This window comes from Gastrolobium bilobum, unplaced genomic scaffold (assembly GCF_033153095.1).
Source record: "Gastrolobium bilobum isolate Gb01-03AN ecotype WA unplaced genomic scaffold, APGP_CSIRO_Gbil_v1 utg500, whole genome shotgun sequence".
Lineage (NCBI taxonomy): Eukaryota > Viridiplantae > Streptophyta > Magnoliopsida > Fabales > Fabaceae > Gastrolobium > Gastrolobium bilobum.
In genome coordinates this window covers 701,388-723,136 of record NW_026896335.1, presented here as the reverse complement: position 1 = coordinate 723,136, position 21,749 = coordinate 701,388, and the positions used below count along the sequence as shown (strand labels likewise).

At 33.9% G+C, this 21,749-nt stretch overlaps 2 protein-coding genes across 3 annotated transcripts; both read left to right on the top strand.

The window, feature by feature from the left end:
• Positions 1-50: 50 nt before the first annotated feature.
• Positions 51-9,167, top strand: LOC133299178 (serine carboxypeptidase-like 18). Its single transcript, XM_061498619.1, has 14 exons — positions 51-238; positions 409-545; positions 726-802; positions 5,788-5,910; positions 6,008-6,110; positions 6,297-6,334; positions 6,435-6,536; positions 7,817-7,903; positions 7,990-8,118; positions 8,254-8,325; positions 8,414-8,532; positions 8,658-8,771; positions 8,899-8,953; positions 9,052-9,167. The coding sequence occupies exons 1-14, from the start codon at positions 51-53 to the stop codon at positions 9,133-9,135; spliced, it is 1,428 nt and encodes a 475-aa protein (XP_061354603.1). The 3' UTR covers positions 9,136-9,167.
• Positions 9,168-10,776: 1,609 nt separating this feature from the next.
• Positions 10,777-19,405, top strand: LOC133299083 (serine carboxypeptidase-like 18). Of its 2 annotated transcripts, XM_061498506.1 has the most exons (14): positions 10,779-11,078; positions 11,180-11,328; positions 12,267-12,346; positions 12,453-12,575; positions 16,186-16,288; positions 16,522-16,559; positions 16,685-16,786; positions 16,976-17,062; positions 17,345-17,500; positions 17,699-17,770; positions 17,849-17,967; positions 18,800-18,919; positions 19,026-19,080; positions 19,196-19,403. In XM_061498506.1, the coding sequence occupies exons 1-14, from the start codon at positions 10,909-10,911 to the stop codon at positions 19,277-19,279; spliced, it is 1,458 nt and encodes a 485-aa protein (XP_061354490.1). In that variant the 5' UTR covers positions 10,779-10,908; the 3' UTR covers positions 19,280-19,403. The 2 variants fall into 2 exon arrangements, with proteins under 2 accessions (XP_061354491.1, XP_061354490.1); XM_061498507.1 differs by lacking the exon at positions 17,345-17,500 and having other exon boundaries at positions 10,777-11,078; positions 19,196-19,405.
• Positions 19,406-21,749: the final 2,344 nt, after the last annotated feature.

The window sequence follows — 21,749 nt, the reverse complement described above, 5'->3', positions numbered from 1 at the left end:
AGAGTAGCTTAGTAAGATGTGAGATAGTGAAGTTAAATAATAGTTGAAATATGGCATCAGCAATGCTGCCAGCTTTTCAGTGCCAAAACAACTTCCACTTGGCTACTCATAGCAAGTGCATCAAAATCTTTTGGGGCTTATTTTTCTTATTTGCTCTATCCAACTCAGTTGCATCAAAAGCCATTGTCAAGAACTTACCAGGCTTCCCTGGGGAGCTACCATTCGTACTTGAAACAGGGTTAGTATGATTCATTATTTCTTATTGGATAATGAATTATTGAACAAATTAACGGCTAGCATAATGTTCTCGGGCATTGAATAGAAAAATTCATTATTTCATTGAATCTGATAATTCAAAAAGTGCACTTCTTCTGAAGGAAAATGTTGATTGCTTTAATATATGTTCAGATACATAAGCGTGAACGATTCTGAACTATTCTACTACTTCATCGAATCACAAGGAAACCCTCAAGAGGACCCTCTATTTCTTTGGTTAACGGGAGGCCCTGGTTGTTCTTCTCTCTGCGGAATTCTTTATGAAATAGGTATCTTTTTCAAAATTTATCTCTAGCCAAACTTTATGAAAATTATAAGAGAGTCAGCTTTGTTCTGATTATTCTTTGAACTAGCAGGGTCCCAAAGACCCGTGAGCAAGAAGCATGAGGGTGAAAAATCAAAAAAATATAATATAGGAAAATCAACAATTGAATATATTTTTTCTGCAGGTCCTATAGAATTTGATATTAGTAACTACATTGGGGGATTACCAAAATTGGCATATTATCCGTATGCATGGACAAAGGTAGAATATTTTAGTCTCTAGTTTTCTTCAATTTTTCTCTACCATCGTTTGATATTGTTGAAGATAAGAATTAATTTGAAATGTAGTTATTATTAGATAAGAGTAACTTGTTTATTTGTTCAGATTTGTGAATATTGTTAGCTATTATTTGGTAGAAGTTGTTATGAATACTTGTATAAATATATCTCAATTAGAGATGAGAAATATGAATGAATGAGAAACAGTTCCAGGATTATTTTTTTACATGGTATCAGATGATATTTTTTAATCCTTGAACAGTGTCCCACTTTTTTACCCGTTTTTTTCCTAACCCGTATCCACTTTTTTTCCTAATCTTTCCCACTAATTTCTCTCTCTTATTCCAACCCGACCCGCTCTTCCAACCAAATCCCTAATTCCTTCGCTGAAATGGCCTCCTCTGAAACAGATCCCAACCTTCAGCCCCCACCGTCTTCCCCCATCGTACCACCATCCAACATCATCATTCAGCAAGAGTCTTCCTCTCTTCCTATCTCTGTTATTCTCGATGACCACAACTACCCTCTCTGGTCGCAGCTTCTTGAAATGCGCATTGGTGCCAGGAACAAAACTGCGTTCCTCACTGGTGCGACACCGAAACCTCCTCTCACCGACCCCTCTAATGCCACCTGGGTCACCGACAACCAGCGGGTGAAAAGCTGGCTAATCGATTCGATGTCTCCTCCATTGATGCAGAGGTTCATACGCCTTGAAACGGCCCACGAAATCTGGGAGGCCACGAAGAACACTTTCTATGATGGATCGGATGAATCCTGCTTGTTCGAACTCCATCAACGGTCCTTCTCCTCTAAGCAGAATGGCCGCCCTCTCTCCGTATATTACACTGATCTCCTCTCTATTTTTCAAGAGAATGATCATCGGATGGCCTCCTCTGCCGCTTCTGTTGCTGATGTAGTTCACACGCATGCCTCCATGGCTCGGATGCGGGTGTACATTTTTTTGAGTGGCCTTGATTCTGTGTTTGATCAAGTCCGAGGCGAAATTCTTCGCAAGGATCCAAAATTGAACCTTGAAGGCACCTATGCCTTCCTCCGTCGTGAACAACAACAACGCATCACCATGGGACGTCCCTCATCTTCATCGGATTCCTCTGCCCTGTTGTCCCATGTCTCTCGCTCACCTGCTGCTAATTCTGCTCTCAAACCCCGGAAGGATGCATCATCTGGCAAGCAATTTGTCTGTTCTCATTGTGGTGATTCTGGTCACTCCAAGAGCCGTTGCTATGAAATCATTGGCTATCCCGAGTGGTGGGATTTCACCAAACGTCCTCGGCGGAAGGCTGCTGCGAAGGTTCTTCTCTCCTCAACCGACAGTGATTCCTCTTCCAACCCTCAAGCTAATGCTATCTACGAAGGGATCCTAGGTAATTCTCTGGCTCTATCTACGCACTTTAGTCATTTGTCTTGGATAATTGATACTGGTGCGTCAAATCATATGATTCATGATGCTTCTATGTTAACTGCATTTTTACCTTGTGATCAATCCTCGGTTACTACTGCAAATGGTGGTTCAGCCTCCATTACGGGTCAAGGAACCCTCATCCTGTCTCCCACTATCACACTCAATTCTGTACTTGTTGTGCCCACTCTTGAATTTAATCTTTTGTCTGTAAGCAAACTGACTTCAGACCTTAATTGTGAGGTATTTTTTTTGCCATCCTTCTGTGTATTTCAGGACATCCAAACCAAACAGATCCTTGGCTATGGTGTTAGGAAGAATAATCTCTATTTTTTTGAAGTCCCTGATAGTGACTCTCACGTGAAAGCAGCCGCAGTTCAGTCCTCTGGTCATACACATTCTGCACTTTGGCTCTGGCATAGGAGATTAGGACATCCCTCATTCTCTTATTTACAAAAGTTGTTTCCTCATTTCTTTAAACACTGTACTCCTTCTGATTTTAAGTGTTCTACTTGTGAAAAGGCTAAGAGCCATCGTATTCCCTTTTATCCTAGTTTAAATAAAAGTGTGGTTCCTTTTCAAGTGATTCATTCTGATGTGTGGGGACCAGCTAGAGTCTCTTCTTTTTCACATGCTTTTTATTATGTATCCTTTATTGATGAATGCACTAGAATGATGTGGATCTCCTTACTGAAGAATAAAAATGAAGTTTTTTCTATGTTTCAGAATTTTCATAATATGGTTCACACTCAATTCAACACTTCCATCCAAATTCTCCAATCTGACAATGGACTTGAATATAAGAATAAAGTGTTTTCAGATTTTTTAAACTCTAAGGGGATCAAACATCAAACTTCTTGTGCATACACACCTCAACAAAATGGATTGGCAGAGAGAAAGAATAGACAATTGTTAGAAGTCACCAGAGCTTTCTTATTTGACATGAATGTTCCCTCCCACTATTGGGGTGAGGCTGTGCTTTCTGCTGCTTATGTTTTGAACCGTACTCCATCTAGCTCTCTGAATTTTCTTACCCCTCAACAAAAACTTGAAACTTTTTTTTCCATTCCTCATGTTTTGAATCTAGAACCTAGGGTATTCGGCTGCAATGTTTTTGTTCATATCCCCAAACCTCTACGCACCAAACTTGATCCTTGTGCTAAGAGGTGTATATTTGTAGGCTACTCTGACCTCCAAAAGGGCTACAGGTGTTTTGATCCTATCACTCGTAAGATGTATGTCACCCTTGAAGTCTCTTTCCATGAATCTGAAGCATATTATTCAGGGGGAGTTTCCTCTTCTTCTTCTCCGGGGGAGAAACATATTACTAGAGAAGAAGAATTCTGGTCCTCTACTTCTATCCATCTTCCTCCTAATCCTCCATCACACACTTTATTAAATGAAGCACCAAATCTATCTCAAATACCTGAAACTCCATCCTTGGATACATCTGAAACACACTCTGAACTTGCTGCACATGAGTCCACCTCCACCCAAAATTCTGATCAACCGATCCCACCAACAAGTGAAACACATTCTGATCATGTTCCCGAAACCCAAAATCCAAACAGCACTTATGCTAGAAGATCAGAACGAGCAAACAAAGGCATACCAAAATCTACCTATGAACCGGATCCAAGAGTAAGAGGAAAATATCCAATCAGTAATTATGTGTCATATCATAGGTTGTCTGAATCATATGCTTTAACAATAAATCAATTATCTACTGTGCAAATTCCTAATAGTGTGCAGGAAGCATTGGAGGATCCAAAATGGAAACAGGCTATGAACACTGAAATGGAGGCACTTCAAAAAAATAAAACTTGGACTCTGACATCTCTACCAGAAGGAAAAAAACCAGTTGGTTGTAAATGGGTCTATACTGTGAAGCTAAAGGCAGACGGAAGCATTGACAGGTACAAAGCAAGACTTGTAGCAAAGGGGTTTACACAAAGGTATGGGGTAGACTATCAGGAAACTTTTGCGCCTGTGGCTAAACTTAATACAATCAGAATTCTGATATCTATTGCAGCAAATAGAAACTGGCCCTTGAAACAATTTGATGTAAAGAACGCTTTTTTGAATGGTGAATTAGAGGAGGAGGTCTACATGGAGGTACCACCTGGAGTAAGGAAAACATCTTCAAACCAGAATATTGTTTGTAAATTGGAAAAGGCACTCTATGGTCTTAAACAATCACCTAGAGCATGGTTTGGTAGGTTGTCACTTGCAATGAAGAAGTTTGGGTATCAACAAAGCAACTCAGATCACACACTCTTTATAAAGCACAACAAACAAAAGGTAACCATACTTATTGTCTACGTAGATGATATGGTGTTAACTGGTGATGATTTGGAAGAAATGAAGTCTCTTGAGAAGAAATTGGCTGCTGAATTTGAGATGAAAGATCTCGGTCCTCTGAGATACTTCCTTGGAATAGAAATATCCAGATCTGAACAGGGAATTTTTTTGTCTCAAAGAAAATACATTTTAGACCTTCTCTCAGAAACCGGGTTGTTGGGTAGCAAGCCAGCAGATACTCCAATGGAGATGAATCACTCACTTGGTGTATATCCAGATCAAATTGAGACAGATAAGGGCAGATATCAAAGGTTGGTAGGTAAGCTGATCTATTTATCACATACTAGACCTGATATTGCATATTCTGTTAGTATTGTAAGCAGATTTATGCACTCTCCTAGTGAAGAACATATGAAAGCTGTGTATCGAATTCTAAGGTATCTAAAAAGGTCTCCAGGAAAAGGATTGTTTTTTTCAAAAAATAATAGACCATGTATTGAGGGATATACAGACTCAGATTGGGCTGGTGATAAGACTACAAGGCAATCAACGTCCGGGTACTTTACCTTTGTAGAGGGAAATTTAGCCACATGGAGAAGCAAGAAACAAAAGGTGGTAGCTAGATCAAGCGCTGAAGCCGAATTCAGAGGTATTGCCTACGGTGTGTGCGAGCTGTTATGGATTAGGAACATTCTAACTGAATTGGGGATTATTTATAGTCAGCCAATGAATCTCTTTTGTGACAACAAAGCAGCTATTGAAATAGCACACAATCCAGTTCAACATGACAGAACTAAGCATGTGGAAGTGGACAGACATTTTATAAAGGAAAAGCTGGACAATCATATAATTGAGATCCCTCACATACGATCACAGGAACAACTTGCTGATGTGTTGACAAAAGCTGTGTCTAGAAAAGCCTTTGAAGAAGCTACTAACAAGTTGGGCATGATAGATATTCATGAACCAACTTGAGGGGGAGTGTTGAAGATAAGAATTAATTTGAAATGTAGTTATTATTAGATAAGAGTAACTTGTTTATTTGTTCAGATTTGTGAATATTGTTAGCTATTATTTGGTAGAAGTTGTTATGAATACTTGTATAAATATATCTCAATTAGAGATGAGAAATATGAATGAATGAGAAACAGTTCCAGGATTATTTTTTTACAGATATTTTCTCCAAATTATGCATAGATTTCGAAGAGTGTTTGACATGTTAATAAATTTGTATCCACAATTTTCAGACTGCTAGCATCATATTTCTTGATTCGCCCGTGGGAACTGGCTTCTCCTATTCGATAACTACACAAGGTTGGGCGACTTCGGACTCAGCATCAGCAGAGCAAGCCTATCAGTTCCTCAGGAAGGTTTGTGAGATTAGCATTTGAGAAATAAACAAATATAGCCTGCTCCTATAAAGAAAGACTAAAACCACTAACGTTGTTGATGTGTTGTATGTTTCAGTGGTTGGAAGAAAACCCACAGTATCTCTCAAACAAACTGTTTATTGGGGGTGATTCTTATTCGGGCATAATTGTTCCTTTGATTACAAAGATGGTTGTAGAAGGTAACTGCATGATTAATTTGTTCTTAGAAAAATAAAAAATCACCAACATTCTTTGCCCTTCATTTTTATTTTCTCTCTGATGAAAATACTTTTTCTACATTACATATGAGAACTGGAAACTAATGAATAGAACCAATCTTGTTGTGCATTAACTTATCAAGATCAATTTTTATACATGTCCTGTAGATAATGAAGCTGGATTGCAGCCTCGGTTGAATCTCAAAGTATGACAAAAATTACTTACGTAAATTTTGATTAAGTTGATTTATTAATGCCTCAAGGTTACGACATTTTGAAGCTAATGTTATTTGAAAATCCATCCAGGGCTATTTGGTAGGGAGCCCTCGCACCGATGAGTTTATCAACAGTAATTCAATAATGCCATTTGCTCACCGCATGGCACTTATATCAGACGAGCTCTATGAGGTAATTCTGCAGAGGCCAGCCTTATCTTTTATTACCTTAAATTGCTTAGGTTTGTTCTTGATTTGTAGTTGATGGGTTAGTTACTATCCAACAGTCATAAGCTCTGTTCTGTCCGGGTAGACCATGAATATTCACCACATAAGTGTGAGGTATATGTGCTCAGAGATATCTACATGAGAGACATCGTATAGGCTAATAGCCAATATATCAATCACTGTGCACCGACAACGGCATATAATCAAGACGTGATTGTGTGTGCACATGACAGCATTAGAGAATGAGTCAAAAAGGATATTTAGCCTTTATTTATAATATTTATCTATATGGACTTGGGCCTTAGATATTTCCAAGTTGTTAGCTCTTTAGTATCACTGTTGGGATAGGAGTCTCACTCCTTGATCCTCTAATAGTTTGGATATTATTAAAATAAGTCTCAATCTTCTATTAGATAAGTTGTTGAGATATGGATCCAATATATAACAAGCTGTATTGCTGAAACTGTAACATTCTATGGTTCAACATAGTAAAGTGTTCGGCACTTCAGCTTAATGATTTCATACTTACTTTGGGCTCCGTATCAAATCTTGTCCTACTGTTGGGCTTACCCAAGTTTATGACTACTCAAGCTATACCCAAAAAAATAGACGATGAATGAACATATACAAAATTATCTATTTTTTTTTTTCATTTTTCTCCATCTAAATTTTCTTTGTATTAATAGAGTTAAACATTATAAAAATGTGGATACATGGACAAAAATGGTACTAAAAGCATTCCAAATTATTTATCTTGCCATTATTTTTCTTTTTTTAGAATTCTTACAAAAATGTCATTGTATAGAAAAGTAGGACGAAAAGGGCTTGGTCCAATGGCCTAGGGAGAAAGACTGACCTTTAATGATGAGTTAAAGTTAAGCTGGGCTTGAGATAGGTCAGACACAAGCTTTCAAATCCCACTCGACTTTGGCCCATGCCAGATTCAGTGCAAATGTTTTATGCAACCCATGAGCCATTTCAAGATACGCCTATCTTGAGTTTCTTGACCAAGTGACTAAGATTACGAGCTTTGGCCCATCTTTCGTTATAATAAAAACGATTTTCAATACAAGATAAAAGTCTATCTATGCTATATATATGTTTGGAAATTATAGAATTTTAAATGTTTGCACAAAGGAATGTATTAAGGGATATAAATTAACTTCTTAATGGACTATTACTTAAAAGCTCAATCTTGTAAATTTGTTATGAGAGTCTATGGCCTTTGTTTATGCTTTTGCTCAGAAACTAAAATCAAGTTGCAATGGGAACTATGTGGTCGTGGATCCATCAAATGAAGAATGTCTTGCTGCTATTGTCGAGTACGAGAAGGTAACATAACCGTAATGTTCAGTTTCCTCATCCCAAATAATGCATTAGATTAAGCAAAATAACATATTGATCCTTTTTATTTGCAGTGCATCGAAGCTATATGGCCCAATAACATTTTGGAACCCAACTGTGAATTTGCATCTCCCCAGCCACTCGAAGAAAATCGTCCAGATTTTGTGCTTTCCCCACCAAGAATTTCAGAACTATGGTGTCGGGTAAAGATTAATCATTTCCTCCTTAGTCCTTACCAGTTACCGCTCACAGTATTGTTCTTTTTTGAAGGTATGACTTAACTTAACTGTGGTTTGATAATTTGATCGAATAAACAGTACTTTGACTTCTTTACGTAGGTTTTTAACTATGCACTATCTTACACTTGGGCAAATGATGGTAGCGTTCAAGAAGCCTTGCATGTTCGAAAGGTACTCCTATCTATGATGAAAAGCCTTTTGACTTTATAGGATTAGTTGTTTTAGTGTCTAAGATGCTTTAGGTTTACAATGTGAAAAGGGTAAAGTGAAGGAATGGGATCGGTGCAACAAGAGCCTCTCATACACTTATGATGTCAAAAGTGTGATCCATGTTCACCAATGGCTCAGCAAAAGGAACTTAATGCTTCTCGTTGAGGGGTAATCATCCTCACTAAGCTGTCTGCGCTCTCAAATTGAATTGACTTCAGCCATTAATTCTGTTTATTTTAATTAGGCTTGGTTCTTGAAATTAACTTGAGCAATTTTGATATCTCTTTGCACAGTGGTGACCGCGATATGATTATTACCTTTGTGGCTACTGACATATGGATAAGGACTCTAAACTTGACTGTTGTCGATGAATGGCGACCATGGTTTGTTGATGACCAAGTTGCAGGGTATGTGGATGTGGGTGGTGACCCCATTTCATTTCAAGGTTTATATTTCAACTTGAAAATGACTTTGAAGCTGTTAATCGATTTCTTATTTTTTTTTTTTTTTATTTCTCTCTTTCTTGATTGATAGTTACACAAGAAAGTATTCAGAAAACGGATTTGGTTTAACATACGTAACTGTGAAAGTAAGTGCTTGTTTTTAATTCACAGAATTAATTAGGTGCAGTACTGACATTACGCTGAAAATGTATGGTTAGTTTAATACGCCTTTTGTCATACACAGGGTGGGGGACACACAGCTCCGGAGTACTACCGTAGAGAATGTTATGAGATGTTTCAGAGGTGGCTCCATGCCTACCCAGTATAACTCTGTGTCGGATAACATTTACTATTACTGTGTCTGTGTAATGATCTCTAAAGTTAATATACCATCAAACAGAGATGCTGCTAGCTGAGGAATTTTCCAAATAAAGGCATGCTATGAATTTACTATTGACTATTGTAGTTGTTGGTATTCGTCAATGTTTTTTTATTTTTTATTTTTTATTTTATGAAATGAATAATTCAAATGTGATTGAGTTTTGTTTTATTTTATTACATTACATTATATTATATTTTATTATATTTTTTATAAAACTGTAATTGTGTTTGGGTAGAAGTAGAACTGTCACAGAGTCTGCCAAAAGAAAAAAGAAAAAAGAAAAAAAGAACTATAACAGAAAAGGCTTTAGCTTCCTCTGTAACTTTCCTCCAATTATGGGCTTTGGACTGACAAAGTTGTTGGCTTCTAGTCATTCGGCTATTCCAAATGATATAAATTGCACATGATCCAAGAAAATTTTGCACGTGTGGAAGGAGTTAGTTTCTAACTAAAAAACTTCATACTTTAAGCCTAAATTATTTTTCTTCTTCTTCTTCTCCTTTTTTTTTTTTTTTTTCAACTTTCTATAAAGATATTTTTGACCTGTACGTGTATTAATCCTTTAAGATTGCATTTCATTTTCAAGCCACTTGTTTACACAAGATACTTTAACCACGAAGTGAAATATATTTCTTGTTCTATAATTAAACAATTTAAGAACAAATATGGTTTTTCGTAATGAGCAAGTCAATTCAAGTAAAATTTTAAAGAATTACATCTAGTATACGTTGAGATATTAAAAAGGAAAAAAAAAAGAGTGAAGAGAAAAAAAAAATATGAAAATGTGAAATGATATTTGTGTTTAACATTATTCCAAGACAAATGTAGGAATTTTTATGTAGTCAAACCTTTTTATTTGTAGATTGTTTTAAATTTAATAAAATAATATGCGATTATACTATTTATGTTTTGTAATTATAGGGAACTAAATGTAATATGCATATGAATTCGATTTTTGTGGATGAAGGAAGCTTATGAAATTGAGGCATCAAAAAATATTTACAGTAATCGATTATAATTATGTATTTTTAGAAATATATACTTATAATCGAAAAATCATTTTTTTTCTCACTCCATACAATTTCTGAAAAGAAACGAAAAAATTAATAATTTTAAGATTATAATTATATATTTTTGTAAATACATAATTATAATTAATTGCTGAAAAAAAATTAGACAGAAAAGTTGTCAAGAGACTCTGAAATAGAATTCCCAGTGGAAATGTGATCCATGAAGCAACCCCCCCATATCCCATCGTTGAATGATAGCTGCACCAGCTTTTCTGTACTCTCTATGCCTTTTGTTTGATTTAGGAACCCATCAATTGGTGGTTCAAGTACAGAGACTTTCGGTTCACCCTGAATCATATATAGATTGTCACCGGTATCTACAGCATAAAACACGTGACCAATTCAAGTTGAAGCAGCTTCCAGTCATAGACAAATGATGACCTCTTACTCTTTTCCATCTCATCTCCTATGTCAATATTATTATCTATTAATATCAATATATATTGGAAAAAATGTTTCTGATTTTGTTGCATAATTTTTTTTTCTATCACTCTGAAATAAATGTAAATGGATTCCACTATTTTTTTTTTCCTCTCTTCTGTTTAGAACGGGACTCGTTCATTTCTGAGTGAGTGTTGTGATTAAACCCATCTATGTTATTTAATTAGTTACCGAAGCTTCTCTGTTTCTCACAAATAATAGCTGAGTTATGGAAAAAGCAACAGCAACAGTAAGGGTGACAGCTACTCACAGCAAGTGCATCAAATTCCTATGGGGCTTGATTCTCCTATTGGCTCAATCCAACTCAGTTGCATCAAATGCCATCGTCAAGAGCTTACCGGGCTTCCCTGGCGAGCTACCATTCCTACTTGAAACTGGGTCGGTATCCTTCATTACTTCTTAATTATTTAATCATGATTTCTTAAACATATATATATATATGAATATCATCAAAAGTCAAATGTGGAACATAAATTCAGGTACATTGGAGTAGGAGAACTAGATGAAGAGGTTCAGCTATTTTATTACTTCATTGAATCGGAGGGGCAGCCAGCAACTGATCCACTTGTGCTTTGGCTCACTGGAGGCCCTGGTTGCTCAGCTCTCTCTGGTCTCATGTATGAAGTTGGTATGCTTCCCTGCAGTTACAAGTTTTAATCCTTACACTAACATATATAATCAACTAAAATAGCAAATAAAAATGGGTTGTTCTACCCAAGAAATTTTCCCTGCAATGAAAGACCTTGATAGAAGTTCGATTTAATGTACCAAAGGCACTGTTGTTGACCAGAAATTGATTGGTAGTTTGTCTTCAGAATAAAATTAAGATAAATTACACATTACACTGTAGTTTTACCCTTTTTTTTTCTTTCAAATAACACCTCTTAATTCTTTGTTTGTATCACTTAAGTATTATAAACTTTAGTTTAAATTCAAAAAGTTAATCTTTTTAGTTAATTTTGACATTAATTACTGTTTACTTTACACATTATCAACTTGAGATTTAATATTTTCTTAATTCATCCATCTAGAGTTACTATTTATTTTACACATTATATTCTTAAAAAAACTTTAGGGAGGTAAGTTGGGAAAATGTTAAACTATCGTTAAGTTAACTAAAAATTTAATATTTTCAACTTAAACCAAGATTGAAGGGAATTGAGTGACAAAAAAAAAACCTTGGGAGTTATTTGAAAACAAGTGAAAATAGGTTAAGTGTAATTCACCCATGAAATTATAAAAGCAGTAGGGCAACTATGCAAGTATCATAGATTTTTATGCAAGATAGACATTTCTACAATAAATTATAGATATATAATATCGGTAATTATTACTCGCATTTTAGAATATTCAATTTGAGTGTTACAACATCGCATTTCTATCTAAAGTGAAGAATATATATTGTGTAATATTTTGCAAATTTAAAAATGGCATTATGGTGTATTAATCAAGTTCAATAATCGGAAACAGTAGAAACATTACAATTGCTATATATTTACTGTTTGTCAATCCGAAATACAAAATGAATGAAGCATAATTGACCGCTTTGGCTGGCTTCATGAATAGGTCCACTAGGTTTCGACTACAAAAGGTCTTGTGAGATACAGACACCAGTTTTAGTGTTGAACGACTACTCTTGGACTAAGGTATGAGTGCTTTGCTTTTCCCCAAATATATTAAAAAAAGAAAAAGAAAAATCAGATGCTAGTGGATGAATATTATTATATTATGATCTGAACTTGATGATCATAGGTTGCCAACATTATTTTCTTGGATGCATCAGTTGGCACTGGATTTTCATATGCAAAAACTTCAGGGGGATACAACACTAGTGATGAAAAATCAACTGCAGACACTTACATGTTTCTGAGAAAGGTAACTCTATTATGAATGATTTTTCAAGATATGATATATATATATATATATATATGGGAAATGTTATACTTACAACTTTTTTTTACAACCTCTTACAACCATATTTTATCACCGTTGATTTTCGCCAATCAACTATTATCATTTATTGTGAATTAATAATTAATTAATGAGTTTAATTTTCGAAAATGAAACCGTTGATTGGCGGAAATCAACGGTTATAAGAAATGGTTGTAAGAGGTTCTAAAAAAAAGGTTATAAGTATAACCTTCCTCTATATATATACATATATACGGGATAAATATTTCTACAACCACTTTAGATAAGGTTATCTACAGTTACTCTTTATAACTATGTACTACCAGCAGTACATAGTTATAACATTAAGGACTCGTTTGGTGCACAGGATAGGATAAGAACGGATAGGATATGAGAGTTGGATAAGAATAAGATATGAAATGGACAGGATAAGCACATATCATATAATGTGTTTGATGTGCATTGGATTAACAATGTGATAGGATTATGCTATCCTATCATGTGTTTTGAGGTGCACCAAATATCATGAGGATATGATATAAATAGACTAAAATACCCTTTTTAACAAAATATCATATAAATTATTATACATTAATTTTAAATTTTTTAAATTTATTTATACAATTCTAACAATTATAATTTTAGACAAAATATTTTAAATTAATTTTTTTATCCTCTATATTGTACTTACTTTTGTATCATTCAAAATCATGTTTCATTCATTCAAAAAGGTGTGACGATGAAATACATAATACAAGTAAAATTGCAAATAAAGAACACTAAAATCAATTTTATGTCTATTAGTTAGCCATTCATTCCACATTTGTGTTGCTAAATTTTCCCTCCAAGTAGACCACTGATAACTAGCCTCAATTGTATTAATATAATCGCCATCATTGCATGCTACTTCTTCGTTGAATATTTGTGTTTCCAATTCTGCATCTAATTGTGCTTGCATTGGGTCAACTGGCATTTCTCTTCTGATAAAATCGTGAAGAAGGCAACAAGCAATTATTATGCGATTTTGGATTTTGATGGGATAAAAAGATCGACATCTAAGTATAGCCCAAAGCATTTTTAACAACCCAAATATTCTCTCTATCACATTTGTTGCCATGGAATGTCTCATAGTGAAGAGTTCTTCCATATATGTTGGTGTATACCTATGTCTCTATTCACTGCGATGTATCGATAGCCTCTATATGGAGTAATAAATCCCTCACACTTTGTATATCCAGCATCCACAAGATAATAGTATCCTATAATAAAAAAATAATAATTATTTCAAATACATTATACTTTTATTATAAATATCACAATTTCTGTACCATATAACCAATTTTTACCTGTTAGAACTATTAAACCATTCCTCCTTGAAATAGCATCTCGCAATACCCTTGAATCTGATGCTGATCTTTCTCATCCAGGTAATACATATATAAACTTCATATCCCTATAACATACGCCTAGGACATTGGTAGATATATCTCCTTTTCTATTATGATATCGGGGTTTATCAATTGCTGACACATTAACTTCATTATGGGTTCCATCTAGTTCCCCAAGACAACTCTAAAACATATCCAAAAAAAAAAGTAAAAAAAAAATATAAAACATAATTAATAAAAATAGAATAGATTTAAAATCAAACATCATCTTACCTTAAACCATTTCCATCTTTCGTCTAAGCAATCTTCTAAGACAAGATCTGGTGCTCTAAGAAGTGTTTCTTGCAATCGTAAAACAACATTCCTAAATTAAAGTATCTACTAACCATTTCTCCAGACCGTCTAAACATAAACCTAATAACACGATTCTTGGAAAGATGTGCCAATATATGTAAAAATATTGCCACCTGTTTTCAACACTTACTAGTCCATCCTCTTTTAATCTACCATTATTTTTAAGGAGGACGCATAATAAATGAAATGACGTAATATACATGTGAAGTTGATCAACACAAGTTTGATCATCATGATTCATCAATCTATCCAGAAACTCTCCCCTAAGCCCTTCTCTAATAATTGGTTGCTACCTAAGATTATAATTTCCATGCCTCCATAGCGCAAAATGACTCACTTCCATTAAAATTGTAATACAAACCCAAACCATTAATATCATATAGTCAATCTTAAAATTGATTCGTATGATGTTTTAGATATGTTCCCTCATCATATCTCTCTGTAGTGGCAAAGATTTGAAAGTGAATATTTGTCAAATTCTAATGTTTTTTATATTGAACATTTTTTTATATTGAATATGGTAATACTAACTTGCTTCACTGAATTTCTAATCTCTCTTGGAAGTGGAGATTTAAATGGAGTCATCTTTATTTTATTTTTCCTGTTTCTTTGATGCAGCATGTGGACATTCCATAACCACCTTGTTTGTATATGAAATTACATTTGAACCCAAGCAAAAAAATACGCAACTTCAAAACTAATTAACCATTTAACAATAACTTTTATCTATATATGGTTTCAATAATTTATATAAAATATTGTCACCTTTTAATACAAGTAATTGATGAAAGCAATAAATTGCAAAAACATGTTCATCTAAAATTTACATAAATTATAAGGGGAAAAGGATATAGATATAGGCCTAACAGTGAACTCGTTTCTTATTGAAAAGGAATGAACATAGATAAAATTTTCATTAGCAACTTTGATCAAACAATTGATGTCCAAGTGTACGAAACCGCTTCTGACACTCCATTTGGTAAACCCATCAGTTGATTGACGCTATGATGGTACAAGTAAAACAAGTTTAGATTGAAGGAACAAGAAAGTATGTGATTGAATTGATGTAGATAAAAAAGGGGAGCATACTTGAGGTTAAGGTGAATGTATGAATTGCACGCCTTCAAACTCCGATACCTCACTCAACAGAAGATATGTAATCCCCTAGGGCCAAACAAAACTAACACTTTGTGAATGATATATTTTCGATTTACTACCATAAATTATTAGAACTCAAATAACATCATCTTCATTTTGCCTAGTAATTTATGTAATCTTCTAATTCTAAACATACCCACAACCCAGAAATAAAGTTTTAAAAAATGCACAGCCGCATCACTGGCTGAGAGATTTATGTCAAAGGGTTGGGAAGAGAAGTTGTGTGGTTGAGCTCTGAACTCATGATAATATTTTCGCTTTGGGTTGAGCATAGAAGACGATGGTAGAGGAGAAAGGTTTGTCCCGTGACAAGGATGTATTGGAAAAAATAAAAATAAAAATTTCCTTATCCTATCCTTAACACTTTCTAACTCAAGCTCCCCCAATGGGATAACTAATTAGGCTTTGGGTAGGATAAGAAAAACCAACCAGATAACTATATATCATATCCGCTTGGCATACCAAACAATTGATAAAGGCAGGATAGGATAACTTATCATATCTTTTTTTTTTTTCTTTTCAGTCACTTTTTAGAACCTGTCTGCTGATGTAGAGAGAAAAAAAAAACTTTAACTTTAATGTTATAAAGAGTAGCAGTAAATAACCTTATCTAAAGTAGTCGTAGAAATATTTGTTCATTTGTTTATTTGGATTTTGATGTAATGACCATGCAGTGGCTTCTGGTTCACCCAAAATTTCAAAAAAATCCTGTCTACATTGCTGGTGATTCATATTCCGGTATCGCTGTTCCAGTCATTGTCAAGAAAATATCTGATGGTAAATAAAGTTTGACGGAGTTCCTTCTTACAATTCTTAATGCCCGCATTAGCTGTGTGCTTGAATTTCATTTTTTTACCTTTTTATGCAATTAAAGGTGTGCTTAAGATCTCTTTGCAAGAACCAAGGGGTCTTTCTATGGAAACCTTCTCGAACAATCTTCCTCTTTTTTTCTTTTTCTTGCTTTCATGCCATTTTATTAGAGCTTCTCTTAATGTTTACTTGTATTGCAGGTAACAAAGCTGGAAACTTACCACAAATTAATCTCAAAGTACATTAGTGCTTGCTTTTCAATTTTCCTCTCGTGTTATCTTTTTGGATTATTTTTTCCCTAATATTTTGTGCTATCCTATCTTTAGAAATTAAATAAGGAATGACTTCTGAATTTTGATGCAGGGTTATGTTCTAGGGAACCCATATACCGATAATCAATATGATTTAAACGCAAGAGTTAACTTTGCCTACAGAGTTGGACTTCTATCTGATGACCTCTATGAGGTACTTTTTCTTTCCTTTATAAATAAAGAATCCATCACTTCCATGCTGCTCTGAAAGGTAAATTAACTTTCCAAAAAGGGGCTAAATTAAAAGTAAACATGCTGTTTCTACTATATAAGTGGAGTTGCCTATTCTACTACCTATATTTTCTCCGCTATATTTACTCAAATCACTTTTTTAATTTCCTAGGAAACTAAATTTGATTGTCATGGAGAGTTTGCTTTCCCAAATAAAAGTGATGCTGGATGTATTGAACATCTTGAGATGGTCAATCAGGTGAGTAAGATATCAATTAAATTAATGGATTATTGTTCTTAATGTTACAAGAGATAATTTTATTTTCTATACATATATAAAAGTACGTGAGATTCATGTTTCTTTTTCTTCTCTTCACTTGGCTTCACATGAGTCTCTCACACTTTTATGTATGTATAGGAGATAAAATTATCTCTTATAACATAAGAAATATTAATCTCTTAAATACCTTGAAGTTCAAAAATGACATGTTTCAGATTTATATATAACTCTGGAAATTAAAACACTCGTTTACATTTGTAGTGCCTAAAAGACATAAACCCTCCCATGGTATTGGAACCATTATGTAGCTCTCTCAATACAAAGCCAAACAAGCTCAACTCTGGTTCAAGCCATCCTGGGGTTAATGTCTCAGATTCACTCCTTTCAGAAGTTAATCCTATTGGGCGATGGTGCAGGGTAATTAAAAGGAGCAACTTACTCCTAAAGACCACTCTAGCACAGTTAATCAAGTCAGGAACCAAATAAGCACACTAAATGTGCTATCTTGGTCTTTTGATTATAAGTTTCCCGTTTGAAACCCATTTCCTTTTTTCCTCCTCTCTTTCATGTTACTCAACTTCTTTATAAACTACTTTGACGCTTCTTTTTGGACAGGATTATAATTATATCTTCATAAACATCTGGGCTAATGACAAAGTAGTACAAGAAGCTCTGCATGTTAGAATTGTGAGTAAATTAATAACGAGATTATCTAAATTTCAACCACGTGCTCTAACTTACCTTCTTTGACTGCTATGCAATTAGGGAACTATTAAAGAGTGGGACAGGTGCAATAGAAGCTTATCTTATGTGGAAGACATAAGAAGTAGCCTTGATTATCATCGAAACTTAACCAGCGAAGACCTTAGAGCTATCGTTTACAGGTAATGGTAATCCTAAATGGACATGCACTTCCCAAAAATACAGCGCATGCATGCGAGTGCTTGCTAGTATATATATATATATATAGGGTTCGCTTTTTGTAACGTGACATGACTAGAGCATTTTTCTGCACACACTGTAAAGAACCTTGGGATGCACCACCCCAAAAGCTAGCTCAAGGGGTGGGAGTGTCCAAGGCCTTATAAAGGCCATATTAGTTTCTCATCCAATCAATGTGGGACTATATATCTCAACACGCCCCCTCACGCAAGAGCCCTTTAGGCTAGAAGCGTGGAATTGCACAGGCCTAATTTTTTGTTTACCTTTTTGTGCTTTTTATTTTAATTTCACTTTAAAGTGGGGGACGGTGAGGCTCTGATACCATATAAAGAACCTTGGGATGCACCACCCCAAGAGCTAGCTGTTGGGGTGGTGTATCCCAAGGTTCTTTACACACACAAATCAAGTGTGGGTCCCACGCTTAAAAATAAAAAAGTCAAACCAAAATCAGGATACGACGCCGTATCCTTAAGATACGGAAGCGGATCCTTGTTGCAAGAATGAACAGTGACATTCCTGCAACATGATTCTTATATTTCTCATATATATATATGTGGGAAAATTATTTTCTCATGTTGTTGGAGATTATTTTCTCATGTTGTGAGGCATCGAAATCCGTGCTATCTTCTTTTTATTTTTTATTTTTTTAACAAGTGGTGGGACCTACCACTTGTTGTGTCTATAACATGAGAGATGTTATCTCATGTAACATGAGAGAAGAGAAACCCATATATGTGTATCTGACAAAAACAAAGTTGCTATTTATGGGCACAGTGGAGATCATGATATGGTTATTCCATATGTGGGCACCGAGGAATGGATACGATCTCTGAATTTGAAAGTTCCTTCTGATGGTGAGTGGAGGCCATGGTTTGTCGATGGACAAGTTGCAGGGTTAGTAACTATATTTTCTTGTTAATTTCTAGCTTTACACTACTGGTCACAAATTAATAAATTTCATTAAGACATAGGATTCAATTGTTATTTTATTGATTTGCAGTTATACAGAGATGTACAGAGAGAAAAAGTACAGCTTAACATTTGCTACTGTAAAGGCAAGAAAATCATTGATCATCCGAAACCCACTTTATTTTTATTTATTTTTTAATAAATTAATGGAACAGGTAAGTCTAATTAGCTCTGCATGCCCTTTGAATTGCAACTGTGTAGGGAGGAGGTCACACAGCTCCAGAGTACAAGCCCAAGGAATGCTTTGACATGATTAGTAGATGGTTTGCTTATTACTTTCTTTAGGATAACACCTTTTCGCGCTCTTGTGAGTGAGCTAGCTAGATCTAATGAGAAAGAAGGCTAGTGTTCCTCCCTTTACTTATGATGCAATAATGAGACACTTTCTAGCTGCTCTCAATTCTTAGACAACTTCGCCATCAGTGTATGAAGGAATTTCTTTCTTGTTTTGATTGGTTTTTTCCTTTTATTTTTCTAGTTTATATATGAGATAGTTTAAGCCAATACGTACTGCTACTCACAGAATGAATTTGTAGCTCAATTTAAACCAATTCGAGTATTTAATACTTAGGTGTGTTATTAATATTGAAGGTTTGATATTTTTATTACCATGTCATCTTTCCCCTCATGTGTTTATTTATCCTATATAATAAAGGAAAAAAAATTTGTCCTTTTAAATGACACAACTTATATTCTTTCACTCTCACAAAGAAGTGAGACTTACACCTTTATATTTTTTTGTTCACTCTCTCTCCTCCTTTATCTATCTCTTTCTCTCACTTAAAATGACACAACTTTACATCCTTTAAAATGATACACATTTTTCCCTATAACAAAAGTTAAAAAAAAATGGAAAGAAAAAAAAAGCTAATCAAAAGTAAAACTCATACAAAATTTTGAGTTGGTAAGTAAAAGTTAAATAATGGAAGTCTTTTTGCTTAAAGTCTTTTGAGATTAAAATTAGGATAATAGATAGACTTTTTGACTTGTCAAAACTTAGAGTATTTTTTAAAGAAAAAAATCCTTATTTTTAAGTTGATTTTTTTATGACAATATATAATTAAATCTCAGTGTTAAAAAAGTTCTGACAATAGATCAAAAGTAACTTCTTAGACAAATAAGAATTTGATTAATCAATATGTAATTTAAATAAGAACACATATAATAAGAGAACTGATTAAGTCTGGGTTTAAGAGGAATAATTTTTGACTATTAAATTGTATAAAAATAATTAAGATTTAAACGTTAAGTTATGTCACTTATTTAATTGATCATGTGACTTTTAATTAACTTTTGGTTTTAACCATTCATATATGATTGATTGAGTAAACAAAAGTAAATTCAGTATTCAGCTCTCTTTTTATCATCCCAGTCAACGAAAAATTAACAATTTTACATACTGAAAGTGAAAAACATTACCCCATGGAGCAAGGATAGAATCGGAGGGAGGAAGACCATAACAAAACAAAAGTAAACAAACCAGATAGCTTGCGGGTCAACCGCTATGTCTCTAAAGTTTTGTTTGGGAGTTGGTCTTAAGAGGGGAAGGAAAAGAAAGAGAGAATTTTAGTAAGCTCTTCCTTTCTTTGTGAGTTTTAAAAAAGAATGGGAAGAGTTTGAGGATTTTTACTAAACCCCTCAAACCCTCCTTCTTCTTAAAATTAAATTTCCCCCAATTTGAAGGATTTGAAGGAAAATATATTAAAAATTATTTATCTACCCTTAGCATTAAAATGTTAAAATTACATAATTGTGAATCATTTTTAGATGCGATGTTATTAGAAAAGTCTCAAATATCGACATTTGAATTTTTGATGAAAATCATATACGTCAAAAATTTTCTGTCAAAACTAAAGACAAAATTAGAGACGGAACAAAATTTTGTCATACTCACTAACATAAATTTTGTACGAATAAAAAATATTCAGTCAAAATTATTGATAGAATCTAAATTCCGTCGAAACTTTTAACGAAAATATTTCCGTCCAAAATTTTGATGAAACATATTTTTATCGAAGAGTTTTGACGTAAAACAATTACGTCAAAAAATTTTACGGAAAATATTTCCATCAAAATTTGCAAGTAAAAATATTTCTGTAAAAAATTGTGACGAAAATTTTTTTTTGTCAAATTTTTTTGCGGAATCTAAATTTTGCCAAAATATTTCAAAACAAAACATATTCATTGAAATTTTTTACGCAAAATATTTCCATCAAAATTTTCAACGAAACACATTTCTATCGAAAATTGTTGACGGAAAAAAATTTCATCAAAATTCTTAACAGAATTTAAATTCCGCCAAAAATTTTCAACGGAAATATTTTTGTTAAACTTTTTGGCAAAAAAAATTTTTGTCAAACTTTTTAACGAAACACATTTTCATCAAAAAATTTTGACGAAAAATATTTTCGTCAAGATTTTTGATTTAAAAAATATTTCCATCAAAATTTTCAACGGAATGCATTTCTGTCAAAAATATTTCGACAAAAAATTTTGACGGAAAAAATATTCTGTCAAATTTTTTTACAAAATCTAAATTTCGTCGAAAGTTTCGAATGAAACGTTTCCCTCAAAATTTCTAACAAAACAATTTATGTCGAAATTTTCATCAGAACACATTTCCACCGAAATTTTAAAAGAAAAATATTCTGTCAAAAATTTTGACAGAATTCTTTTTTCGTTTAAAACATTTGATGGAAACTAAATTTCGTCGAAAATTTCGATAGAAAATTTATTTTTGTAAAAATTTTCATCG